This window comes from Microtus pennsylvanicus, chromosome 11 (genome assembly GCF_037038515.1).
Source record: "Microtus pennsylvanicus isolate mMicPen1 chromosome 11, mMicPen1.hap1, whole genome shotgun sequence".
In the NCBI taxonomy this organism is placed as follows: Eukaryota; Metazoa; Chordata; class Mammalia; order Rodentia; family Cricetidae; genus Microtus; species Microtus pennsylvanicus.
The window spans coordinates 18,001,430-18,014,645 of NC_134589.1; the positions used below are offsets into that span (position 1 = coordinate 18,001,430).

The 13,216-nt window shown below is 52.3% G+C and overlaps 1 protein-coding gene across 1 annotated transcript in view; it reads right to left on the reverse strand.

The window, feature by feature from the left end:
- Window positions 1–2,668: 2,668 nt before the first annotated feature.
- Wnt3 (Wnt family member 3) overlaps window positions 2,669–13,216 on the reverse strand; it is a 43,216-nt gene continuing 32,668 nt past the window's right edge. Inside the window, exons 2-5 of the mRNA XM_075990472.1 lie at window positions 12,149–12,390; window positions 9,050–9,315; window positions 7,946–8,433; window positions 2,669–4,578 (exon numbers count right to left, since the gene is read on the reverse strand). Coding sequence (XP_075846587.1) covers window positions 7,954–8,433; window positions 9,050–9,315; window positions 12,149–12,390 — 988 coding nt within the window. The 3' untranslated portion in view covers window positions 2,669–4,578; window positions 7,946–7,953. The remainder of the gene's footprint in view (window positions 4,579–7,945; window positions 8,434–9,049; window positions 9,316–12,148; window positions 12,391–13,216) is intronic.

The following is a 13,216-nucleotide window of genomic DNA, read 5'->3' on the forward strand; positions in this document are numbered from 1 at the left end:
ATGTCTTCGTTTAGGATGGTAGCTTAAAGGTTACAGTGAGCAGCCTCTCAGTTTGAACCATATGTCACGGGATTATGGAGAAGATTCAGTTAGGTTTGATAATCAAACCCTTGTCAACGGACCTACAGAAGCTGACTCAGTCATAAATGGCCACCTGACCAAACACAGGAGGCAAGGGCAGGATTTCAGTTTGCTCGTCTGGCAGCTGGGCCACCCTCTTCAAACAAGAGACTGGGCAAGGTTTGTTAAGGGTTCAAAACTGCATGTAAATTTTTATAAGTTGTTGTAAAATGAAAGCCGCTGGCACCCACTGAGGCCAAGTCCCGGTGACAGCCCAGGAGGGTGTGAGCACACCAACAATGGCATCAAGATGCACCAGTGACACCCGTGATCTGCAGGAGATGGAGGGGGTTCACAAGGAGGACGAGTTGTGGTGGTGCACACCTATAATCCCAGCACTCCAGAGGCCGAGGCTGGAGGATCAGCACAACTCGGAGGCCAGCCTGGTCTACCTAGTGCCAGGAGAGCCAGCACTGCAGAGTGAGACTGTCCACTCTGGGACTGCAATGGCATGTGTTTGTGAGTCTCTGGCCCAGTCCCCATAATGGACAGCCACTGTTCCGGGATTAATCAGTGGTGAGGTTTGCCTCCAGATTCTGTTAAGCCAGGCATAGCAGTGGAACACAGTACTTAGGCTGAGCTCACTTCCTGAGTGTAGACCATTCCGGCTCCATGCCAATATGCCCAGGAACACACAAGACAGCCAGCGGGTCCACCCAGAACAATCTCACCCCACTTGCCTTGCTTTTCCTTGCTTTGGCCTCAGCGCTTCTTCCTGTATTTCTGCCTCCTTCTTGAACTCAACAGCCTGTCTTCAGAATAATGTTGCTTTGAATAAAACCTTCCCCTTCTCTCAATTTTTCCCAAAACATTGTTTAAATTTTATCTCTATTTTTTTTTTTAATACATGGTCTCACTGCATAGTGCTAGCTGGCCTGGAATAGAGGTCCACTCATCTCTGCCTGCCTTATACACCACCACGTGCAACATTAAGCTTCCTCTTCCCGTTGTTTCTAACTACTTTTCAAGCATAGCTTGAACACTGTGTTCTCCTTAATAGAATCCAGTGGCCATAGGATACAGATAGCCTTAGTAAGTATGAATAGAGACCATTTAAACATTTGGCAATCTTGTAAGTTTAAAAAAATTAAAAAAAGGGAGCTGGAGAGATGGCTCAGAGGTTAAGAGCATTGCCTGCTCTTCCAAAGGTCCTGAGTTCAATTCCCAGCAACCACATGGTGGCTCACAACCATCTGTAATGGGGTCTGGTGCCTTCTTCTGGCCTGCAGTCATACACACAGACAGAATATTGTATACATAATAAATAAATAAATAAATAAATAAATAAATAAATAAATAAATAAATAAATATTTTTAAAAAATTAAAAAAAAAATAAAACCCAGAATGCTAGGAGAGAAGAGTGTTTACCTCATGGAAAAGTAAAATGAAATAAAAGAGGCCAGCCGCTAAAGCCAGGAGCTCCACCTCTACTCTCGAGGGGCTTTGCACAAGTGGTTCGGGGCGAAAGATGCATCACAAGGAGGAGGCTCTTGTGGTCATTTCCAGCAGAGGGATATAAGGCAAAGGACTTTATATTGGCAACCCATCTCCACCATCAGAAGAAGATGGCGTCATTTTCTGACGATGTAACAGTTATTTCTATGAGTGGTAGAGCCGGAGAAAGAGAAAAATTCTAGCCATCCTCTGAAGCATTGTGTCAGAAACTCTGAAGAGGGTATTCTGTAGGTAGGTCTGAGAACTAAAGGACCATATATCACCATTAAACCGCACGCCTTTAATCCTGGCACTCAGAAGACAGAGGCAGGCGGATCCCTGTGAGTTTGAGGCCAGCCTGGTCTACAGTGTGAGTTCTACAGCCAAGGCTACACAAAAAAACCCTGTCTTGAAAAACAAAAACAATAGCAACAAAAAAGATGACAGGATGAGGGCGTCAGGTGAGTCTTACTGAAACTCCAGACCAAGGAGAGAGTGCCCTTCCCAGAGTTCCCAGCAAGTCCTGTCCAAACCAACCTCCAGCTCCAGTGTCAACCGGCCCAGCACCCAGGCAGGACACACCATCTTGCAACCTACTAACCTCTTCCACAGTTCAGCTGTTGTATGGAGCTGGCAGGAGAGCAGCCATTTCTGGTGCAACTTCATTTTCAGTAGACCAGCTCCTTGTCCCCAACCAACAGTGTGAGTGTGGTCAGGAAGGAGGAGGAGGAAGACAACGGCTGGCCTTATGATCCACTGACCCGGCCAGATCGTTTAGAAATACCTAAGACATCAATATATATGTTGAAAATGTTCAAGGCTGTGAATGAATTGCCAGATTTGTGCTTCCCCAAATTGTGTTTTTGTAATATTGATACTTAGTATCAAGTAATCTTTTAAGTCTCATGTCACACCTGCTGTCCGTGACATCTCATCTTGTTTACAGAGGAGGAAATGACCATAATCTGGCCATTTAATTAACAGAGGCCACCACCTTCAGATACCCTTGACCTAAGGATGAATCTGGAGACTCCACACAGCGTACAATGTATCTGTTTGAAGTTTACCTTTTCTTTAATGACTTAATGGAAAAAAACTGCATGATGAAATAGATTTTCTCCAAATATATATATATATTTATATAATATATAATCTTAGTTAACTCAAGGTATATACATTGTATAATAAATAATATTTATAAAAAGAGACTTTTTGAATATAAAATCAAAAAGATCAACAACTTCTACAACTTTTTTACAAAACTTTGGATACAGCAGGTTGGTAGGAAGTTCCCAGTGGATACTATGACCTGACTATGGCGAGGATAATTACAATGTACTCATGTACTACTATTAAATAATTACTTGTCAGCTACTTGAATACGCCCCAGAAACATGACTTTATCACTTTTAATATAGAATACATAGATATGAAAAGACTTGTAAATTTTGTATCCGTTCTGCTGAAGTGTCCTCATATAAGCAAGCAGTACCCGATTGACTTGATTTCAGACTTCTGGAAGGAGAAATGGGAGGGACATTTGGGATGCTGGGAAGGGTGGGAGGCGTACCTCGAGCAGTGCTCCTGGTCACAGGGCGGAGAGTATGGGCGAGGGCCTACTTGAGCCTGCTTGGCAAGTCAACTACACAACAGGAAAGTGAGTGGCTGACCTGATGTCAGAGTTAGCAGACCCCAGACAGAAGGGGGAAAGGACAAGTCTTTGTTCCGCTCCATTCCTCTGTCGCATCTCCTCTTTCTGATTCTCCTTAAGACAGAGTTGATGGATTGATCCATGCCGCCGCGCCCATCTTATTAACCCCAGGCAGGACCACCGAGCATCAGAACTGAGCCGGGAGCTGCTTCATTCGCTCTGCTCACCTCTTTCAAACATCTAATCCAGATCCTTAGGAACTGAGATAGGCTACCTTACTCACAGACGGGGGAGGGCTGGGTTAAGGATCTCTAGTCTTTTGGGTTACTCAATCCAAAGGGAGGAGAGGCCTTGGGGAGACCTGCCCTCCTAACACAAGGGAAATGGGAATCTCCATCGGCCCCACCTGCCAGCCACCAATTTGCAATTGCAAGATTGTTGCTTCTCACTGGTGCCATTAGCCAGCTAAGGTGCCCAGCGGTGCTCTCTAGGGTCTGCTGGTGGGCATGGCTACCAAGGGCAGAACGGCCCCCTCTTTCTGCAGGTAGTGCATGGAGCTGGCAGAGACTTGCCTCCGCACCCAACCTATTTACAAGATCCACCATGAAAAGCATCTGCAGAAACGGCGGAGGCTGCAGAACGGCAGAAAAAGATGACCTGACTCTTTCTAATGCAGAGCAGGCTAGAGACAAAATTGACCCAAGAGGAGCTCGGCTATTCTTCAGATGGTTTCCCAGACCACCCAGAATTCTGAGATTTCAAAACTCAAGATCCTGCTCCAGCAATGGCCCAGGGCCTCCCCGCCACTACACCCTGGCTATACTTATGGCTTTTCTCAGAATGGGAAAGTGTGTCCAGCTTGCATGGGAGTAGAGGGACAAAAGGGACTGCAGGGCTCTGTCCTGTTTCATCCTGGAATGTCACGAGTAGAGGCAGCTTGGAGGGCAGAACCTTGCCATGCTCTCGTCTTCCCCACCAGGCCAAGAGCTCGCATTAGCCCAGCCTGTTCTGTTGCAGTAGAATATTTTTTTTTTCATTTTTATTTTCTTTAACATGTGCAAAGGTAAGCCTCGGGTCTGTTCCCAGCAGACCCTGGAAAACCAAAAAAAAAAAAAAAAAAAAAAAGAAAAAAAAAAAAAGAAAGCCCCTCTGTAAAGCCACACACCATCCAGAGCAGGGTGAGAAACGTTAGATGAGAAAGGAGGGGCCTCCCGTCCAAGGCCGGCTGGGTCCAGGTCATTTATCACTGCAGCTGACAAACAGTCCACGCTCCTTGCCGGCCAGTGCCGAAGGCTGGCCCAGGTCTAGATCCTGCTTCCCATGGGACTTCGATGAATGGATCCAGCCGCACAATCTACCCCTTCCCAGTGCCCTTTGGGAAATAAACAGGAAGAGTTCAGAAACCTAATAACCGCTGTTGCCATCACCCCCTGGGATGCAAAGATCACAAGCTCCTAACACTGCTCCCTCTTAACCTCCGAGCCTGCTGTGGAGAGAGGACATGCCAAACCTTCTAGCTGAGGAAGCCCGCTGTAAGTAGCTATGGTGGCACCATCCTATGTTGAGCTGGAGAAACCTGGTCGTCTAAGGGACCAGTGAGTTCCCAGAAGGGCTAGCGCCACCAGACACACTCTGTGTCCCTGATCAGCAGCTTGCTGTGAATTGTCCTAAACAAAAGGCATCTACTTAACTAATTATGATGAATCCCTTCCCAGGATGCTCTACTGAGAATGTTTAATCCTTCACCCTGTCCCGTGGGATTTGAGGTACCAAGGCATCTCCCAAGCACCCACCAGCCAACCCTCAGCTGTGGGTCTGGCAGAGAAGAAGCAGGCAGAGCAAGATGACCTGAATATGCCCAGGCTTCCACAAAAGACTAGTGATAGACCCAGTTAGATGAGACTGGGTCCACAGCTCTTCCAACATAGGGTAAAAAAACATAACCCCGATGTTTGTAAACCACCAGTGTTGCGGTCCCAAGCCAGTGGCTAAGTGGAGACAGAGGACAAAACGCAAGCAATGGAGAAAGCATCTTCCCCACTTAGGAAAGGCGGGGCTGCTGCCACTGTGCTGAGTTCTTCCCAGAGGGTATGGAGGACATGTGACCTACCCTGCTCTGCTCTATGGCTTCCTCTCTGCCTATTCTGCCAAGGAAAATGCCAGACACTCTCTCTGCCTGCTTTCTCCCTGCCCACTGGTCTCTTAGGTTCCACATGGGTGAGAGAGTGGGAAGGAAGATCTCAACCAGCTTTGGCAAACCAGGCTGCAAGAGCCTAGAGAAAGTTAACTCTTGATCAGCCCTGCTGAGACTTCAGGCCAGGCCCTTTAGGACTCTGTCGAGCTCCCAGCAGCCCTGCAGGACACAGATCTTATCAAGAGGAAACCAGGGCTCAGAAAGGCAAAGGATGTCACAGTGGGAGAGAGCTCCCAGCTTATCAGGAAGTGTGGGTTTGAGAGCCCCACCCTGCGACCGGCTAGAGGCTGTGACCTACATGGTTATGTCTGCACGATACTGGAAAAACACCAAGTGTCTGTTGTAGAAATGTGAATCAAAGGGGCTGCTGGCAAGGGCTCTGCTACTCAGCTACGCCTGATTCTTCTTAGGGGGTCAATTTTTAGTACAAGGGTTGGTGTGGAGTGATTTTTCTGGACATCGAAGGCCAACCCAGCACTTCCTTCTCTGCCTGGAGGATCTGGGCTGCCCACATGGGCAAGGACTGACTCACAGGATCTGTATCTGGGACCCACACTGCCCTCGTGGGTCCAACATGAGGCTTGGGACACCGATAATGTGGCCTTAGCAAGCTGACGTGGGGAAGGGTTTCTGGGGGACAAGCATGAGGGTCTGTCTAGGCCACTGATTCAGTCTGTCCTTCAGTGAAGTTGGCGGCCAGACAAATGGCCCTCCCACCTGGCCAGTAGGAGACTACACCCACAGCTCCTCAAAATGGCCAGAGCTAGTGTCATCTGATTGGGGTGGCAGGGCCACTACCCATGGTTTTCTGACATTCTTTCCACTTCCACAAATCAGCACTACCTGTGAGTCTCCGTACTCGCTGACTTTTCTCCCAGCCTTTCAAAACGCAGAAGGAATACCAAGGTGCCCCTGTTCCTTTGCAGCAACCCTGTGCCAGCGCTCTGGTGGCTTCTCTGACACTTCTGATTAGAGCTAGCTGCAGAGGCGCATTCGTGCCCGCTAATGCTAACTTGAGCCTCATAAAAATTCAGCAAGGTCCCCATTCCACCATCAGGGTAGATGTGAGGAAGTCAGAAAGGAGTGCAATGTTCAGCAGCAGGCTAGTGAAGTGCTGAGACTCAGCGGTGGTCCCCCCGACCCTTGCCCTCGAGACAGAAAATTCACCCCTCCTGTAGGGTTCTAGACCCTGCCGAGATGGAAAGTAAGTCCCACAGGAACTTCTCAGATGGGCTGAGAAGGGTGTCACCCTTCAATCAGAGGTAGTTTGTGTGATGTTGGGTACCTCCTAGCCCTACACTGCGCGGACATGAGCCACCAGCTCCTGTGTGTCGGCGGTTCCGAGGTGCTTAGGTAGAACACACTGCCTTGGCCAGCCGTAAGCTGACAAAAAGCTGTTTTCCCATCAGTCAAGCACTGGCTTCGGGTGTTCTTCCCCTCACTCCTCACAGCAGCTCAGGAACTCTAACAGATGCTGAAGCCAGAGTTGTTGGTTGACAAATGGGATAAGCTCACTGACAGTCGGATCTAACTGCAAGCCTGCACCACACACAGCAGAGCCTTCTCAGGGGAGGAGAGGACCGAGGGAGGGCCACGCTGGCCTTAGAAATCTCCCACGCTAGAGACTCTAGGATCACTCTGCTTCTAGGCCGGCCTTCCCGGGGTCCTCCCACACTGGCCACCTCTGGGAAGCTTGGGAGCATAATCCACCAGCCTTTTATCCTGCGATTACTCACAACAGTCACTCTGAACTGGGATCCTTCCTCCTTCCCATCTCCCTCCATAAACTTGGTGAGAGTGCTCCCTGCCCCACCCAAGCTTCAGATCTTGCTCCCACCCCCACCCACCCCACCTCCCCAGGCTCTGGAGGATTTGCCTAGGTCAAAACTTGCCCTTTTAGTCCATGGATGATGGGAAATGACTCTGCCCGGGGGTATGTGAGACTTTTCAGCCCACGGTTTCAGGCTCGCACACTCTCTCTCTCTCTCAGGACAGGGTCTCCATATGTATTCCTGGCTGTCCTGGAACTTTCTATGTATACCACACTGGCTTCAAAGTCACAGAGACCCATTTCCCTCTGCCTCCTGAGTGCTGGTATTAAAGGCCAGTACCACCATACCCAGATCCTGTTTCTGGCATTTGAACTTCTCCTCATTGGACAGTAAGGACACTGAGGCCCTAAGAAATGAACATTAGGGGCACAGCTAGGACCAGACCTCAGCATCTCTTCTGACTGCACAGACACTCGATAATGACAGCCAGCGGCCATGAACAAACCCGGTCTAGCTCATCGTTGCTAATTTGTGTACGATTTTTAATCAATTGCTTGTGGCTTGTGTGCACACCGTAGGTTATTATCTGAGCCTGGTGGAAATCTGTTAAGACCATTCCCATGTAAGCGTGGGAAGCCCTGGATTTCTTCTTCTGCCCCAGAGCCTTGTTTGTCTTGGGACGCCTAGAACAGAAAGGCAGTCCTAGCAGGAGAGGGGAGGGCAGCCCTGAGCCCTACTCTGCACCCAGTCCTAGGCATAGCCCTGCGCCCTACCTGGCTCCCTACTTGCAGGTGTGTACGTCGTAGATGCGAACGCACTCTTGGCAGCTGACGTAGCAGCACCAGTGGAAGACGCAATGGCATTTCTCCTTCCGCTTCTCGGTCCTCGTGTTGTGGCCGCGGCCACAGCACAGCAGATCGCAGCCGTCGATGCCATGAGAGGTGACATTGCAAGTCCTGTCTCTGGTACCGAAGGAGCCCGTCTCTGGGTTGGGTTCACAAAAGTTGGGGGAGTTCTCATAATAGACGAGGTCCCTCTCGGTGGGGGGCTTGAAGAGCGCATACTTGGCCCGCAGAGTCTCCACCCAGCCTCGGGACTCCCGGTGCTTCTCCACCACCATCTCCGAGGCGCTGTCGTATTTGTCCTTGAGGAAGTCGCCAATGGCACGGAAGTCGGGCTGGGCCCACCAGCAGGTCTTTACCTCACAGCTGCCCGACAACCCATGGCATTTGCACTTCAGGTGCATGTGGTCCAGGATGGTCTGGGGAGGAGAAGAGCAGCAGCTAGCCCAGAAACCAGGGTCTCTAGTCCCACCCCAAGCGCTGGCAGGCTTTCCATTCGCATGGCATCCACCCTAGTGGTGCAAACTAGCGACTGTCATGCCCCTTCAGTTGCTGAGGCTGGGAGCCAAGTGATTGGCTCAAGGTTCCACAAACACAGGAAGGGGTAAGACTGGACTCAAAGTCAGTCCCCACAGACAACCACATCACAGATGTACGCAGACTAAGCCTGTCAAGCAGCATAGCACAGCCTTCAAGTGCTTGCTCCTAGAGGGCGGCCACACTCTCTGGCAGAGTAATTTCCCCCCCAAAGAACCAGGAGCAGGGCCAAGCATGATGATTTGAGTTTGATACCAGAACCTACAAGGTGGGGAGAGCTGGCTACAAGTTGCCCTCAGACTTGTATACACACAGCATGGCACGGATACAAGGAGACAATGAATTAGTAAATGTACTTAAATGAAAACTAATAACCTACTCGAGAGCAGCTAGGGAGAGGAAGGAGGGAGGTCAAGAGCGTCCTATGGGGTGTGGATCGGATCCTAGAGGGCCAGGGTTCCCTGGTGGGGCCCCCAGAGCTGTGGGCAGCTGACTCACCGTGCGGCCTGCCTCATTGTTGTGCTTGTTCATTGCCGAGCGGGCATCCGGTCTGTTTTCCCGTGCATCCGCAAACTCCCGCGACACCAGCACCCCGAAGTCGGCGTCCTCGCTGCAGCCGCCCCACTTCCAGCCTTCTCCGGGTGGCCCCTTATGATGGGAGTCGCAGCCACAGATGGTGGAGGTACCCTCGGCGCAGGAACGCGTGACCGCGAAGGCGACACCAGCCGAGGCGATGGCGTGCACGAAGGCTGATTCGCGGGTGGCTGCGGGAGGATGTCGGGAGAAGACAGTCAGGCTGGAGCCTAGGTTACAAAGTCTTGCCTCTGAGGGCTGGACAACCATCGAGGGAAGAGCCAGGTGCCCTCCTGCTCCACTTTAGCGAGTTCAGACCCTAGTAGGCCTTTCGCTTTACGGATGGGTAAACTGAGGCCAGGACTGCAATGCTACATGAAAGGAGTGTCTATGGCGGGACGGGAATGATCACTGAGGAGCTAAGGTGGCCATGCCCTGTCCTAGCTCTTGGTTTCCAACCTTAAACTTCACAAGCACTCCTTTACAAAACAGTTCTGAGCACCTACTACGGAGGCTGGAATCTGCAACCTAAACCTATTAATTCATGCTCAGTCCAAATCTCCGTTCCCCGAAGGCAGATTCCTCATCTGAGCTTTACATTACACTCTGTAAAATGGGTACAGCTTCTCCCGCCATAAAGCTGTTTATTCCCTGTCCACATCCTTCTAAGACAGAAGGGTCGAGACACAGGGCAGTTTTTCTGCCTCTGGCCCCAGGGACACGGGAAGAGGAGAATCTCATGGGGTGTCCCTAGCCTCGTTAGAGTAAGAGCCACCCCATGAATGCTGCGTATATACAGTTCTGTCTTTCGGGGGCTTTATTCCCTAAAATGTTATAAACTCTTATTTTATAGACAGAGCACTGGGAGACCAGAGGTTCAGCAATCTCTTTTTATAGGACCCCAAAGCAGGTCGTGCCATATTATACAGGTGGTCGGGCCCAAGTCTCCTTTCCTAGGTCGTGGCCCATCCTTAATACAAAGTTCTCATAGCCGCGGCAGCCTCTGCTGGCACGACGCCCTCACGCGCCACCTGCACAGCAGGGGCGCGTCCCACTTTCCCCGTAGCCTGGCGGGGATCGCCGAGCGGGCTGCGCGCAGTGGTGATCCGGGCCTCCGGGCCCGCGCGCCCCAGGGGAGGGCGCCCCTGGCTTCCGGCGACCCGGCCCCGCCACGCTCGGTTCCCAGCGCCGGGGCCGCGGGGGTGGCGGGGGCGGGGCGGGGATTAGCCTGGGAGCGGCGCTGCCAGCCCCGCTGTGCCGGTCCCCGTCCGGCGGGGCCCGCTGCGCCGCTCAATCCGCCTTTGTTCGCGCGGTGTCACACCGCATTACCCGCATAATGCGGCCGCCGGGCCTCGGCCGCCGGGCCGGCCGCCACCGCGTAGCAACGGGCGGCTCCCGCGGCCGGGCCGCGCCCCCAGCCCCGGCGCCGGGCAGCGCGATCCCCGGGAGGCGGCGGCCAGAGGGCGTGTGAATGGCGCAGCGACCGCAGCGGGCGCGCGGCGGGGGGCGGCGCTCCCGCCCTCTGGAAGCCGCTGGGGACCGCGGCCTCGCGCCTTCCGGGAGTTCACCCCACACCTGCTGAGATGTGAGCAAAAGTGGCAGGACCCACGGGCCCCGGGGGCGCGGGTACACTTTCCTCACCCCACTGCCTTCATCAAATCCCAGTGTCTCAGTCCCATATTCCTTGCACACCGGGACACAAACTGCCGTCTTGCAGTGGGACCGAGGCTTGTAGCACAACCCCCTGAGGCGAATCTAAACAACCAACAGACCTATAGCGAGCCGGTATAAAAGCTGAAAGGTCTAGGTGGCCGCTGTCCTGGGCGGGACGGGTGATCAGAAGGCCAGTGTTGCTTTTGGGGTGGCGTCGGGACGCCGGGCTGTTTGATTAAGCGCTACCTGGACTGAGGTGGGGCGCCGGAAGGCGGTGAGACCAACAGGCGGGCGAGAGGAGGTTTGAAAAGCCTTTCGCCGCCGCCACTTGGCCCCAATTAGAGGCCAAACCTTTTATGTAAACAAGGAATAATTAGCTTTGATAATAGAAGCGTAAACAGAATCATCATCCATTGATTTGCTAATTGCCCTCCTGTCCCATGACAATAGCCAGCTATTTTTTTTTTTTTGACTGTAGGTTGTACTAGAAACCCAGGTGGGGGCGGGGGGGGGGGCGAGTAGGGAACTTAAATTCACTCCAGTCGGTAGGGTAGTCAGTTCCTCTGTCCTAAACTCAGCGGATCACCCCTCCTCTTCCTGGCTGTGAAGACAGCTTTTACCAATTCCTTTTAGGAGGAGTACCCACCCCCCACCGGCTGGCAAAACTCCGGGGACAGCCCAGCTAGGGTCATTAAATTCCCGGACACAAGAGGTTCTGGAGCCAAAATCCCCTTCTTAGGAGCAGTTTCCCCACTCATCCTCCCTCTTACACCCCATGTTCAAAGTCAAACGCGGCTACTTTCATCCACTAGGGTCACAGCTGGTTACACTTCCAGGCCTCAAGATAGCTGAGGCCACCAGTTTATGGGCATGTCTAGCTTTCAGGACATGGGAACCAACGAGAACTCTCAGGGGACCCTTGGAGGCCACACAGTGCTACCAACACCAGGCAGCTTCAACAGACTCGAGACTTTTCCATGGCAGAACACCTAGGCCTGGCACCATCCCACCCCCACCCCTAAGCTGTATTTGCATAGCACTTAACACAGCATAAGGGAAATATCACTCATGTCCACATCAAAGCCTTGGGGCCCCTGCTGTGTCAGCCAGGAAGGAAGGCTCTGGACTCCTTGGTGCCTGTCCTCCAATCTCCAACCCTGAGGCATCTCAGGGCTGCCCAGCCCCCTGCAGCACCAGAAAAGATGTGCTGAGGAGGAGACAGCCGGCTCTGTCCAGAGATGGACCCCACCCACTTTCCACCAGCTTTATGACCCCCCTAGGGAGATCTTGGTTTCAGAGTTTCCCACGGTGGGAGGAAGGGGGCAGAGTCCTGGGACCCTTCCCAACACCCCCACTTTCCCAGCCACGTACCTTTGTCCAGGACAGGCCCAAAGATGGCCAAGCTGTCGTCAATGGTGGTACAGTTCCATCGGCGGCCCCGGAACTGATGCTGGCACTCCTGGATGCCCAGCTTTACACCTTCTGCTACACTGGGCATGATTTCGATGTAATTGCGGCAGAAGCGCAGTTGCTTGGGGACCAGGCCTGGGATGGAGCCGCAGAGCAGAGGCTGGGAGCCCAGAGATGTGTACTGCTGGCCCAGGGCCAGGGACCTGCAGACAGACAACGGAGATGGCACTGTAGACATAAAACACGTGGCTTAGTATGGATGTCATGTCTTCACAGGGGAGGGAGTGGGGCGGGGGGTGGAATGATCCATGGCTCTGAGAAGCCTATATAACCTCATGTGCTGCTTTTGACTTCCTTGGGGACATGATGTCCGCAAAGGGCACAGCCCTGGTTTGGGCAGTGTCCCTCTGACTTGCAGGGTATGTGCAACAGCGGAGCCTCTGTGGGTCTGTACTATGTCATGAAAATAACCCTGGACTGGAAATATAGAATTGGGGCCGAGATCAAGTTCTGCCCAGTGCCCGGGGCCCAGTTGCCCTGGTGGGAATTGCAAGAGTCCCGCTGAGGGATCTCCCAGGGACTCTAGGATTCATTCACAGGCCATGGGGAGACTAACAGCCATTCGTGGGAAGGAATCCAAACATAAAGGACAAAGGAAGGAGAGGCCATTGTGACTCCAGCTCCATCTTAGAAAAAAGAACAAAAACCGGAAGCATAAGTCTCAGCAGACACGCACACATACCCCAAAGTCCCCCAGCTCTTCCCCGGGATTAGACATACTTGACCAAGAGTCTGTCTGCCTCTGATGGCATCAAGTGCTCTGTCTGCAAGTGCCTCCGCCACCATCTTTATAGTTCCCTAGAAGTTTCTAGAGTGCCACCTCCCCTCTCCGTTTCATGATTACTTTTAACTCAAGAGCAAAAGGAAAAATCTCAGCAGGCATTTCCCCAAACCCTGTTGCTTCAATCCAGCCACCCTGTTCTACCCTTGGGATTTTATATGTTGGGAAGTCCAACTCTAGAAAAATCA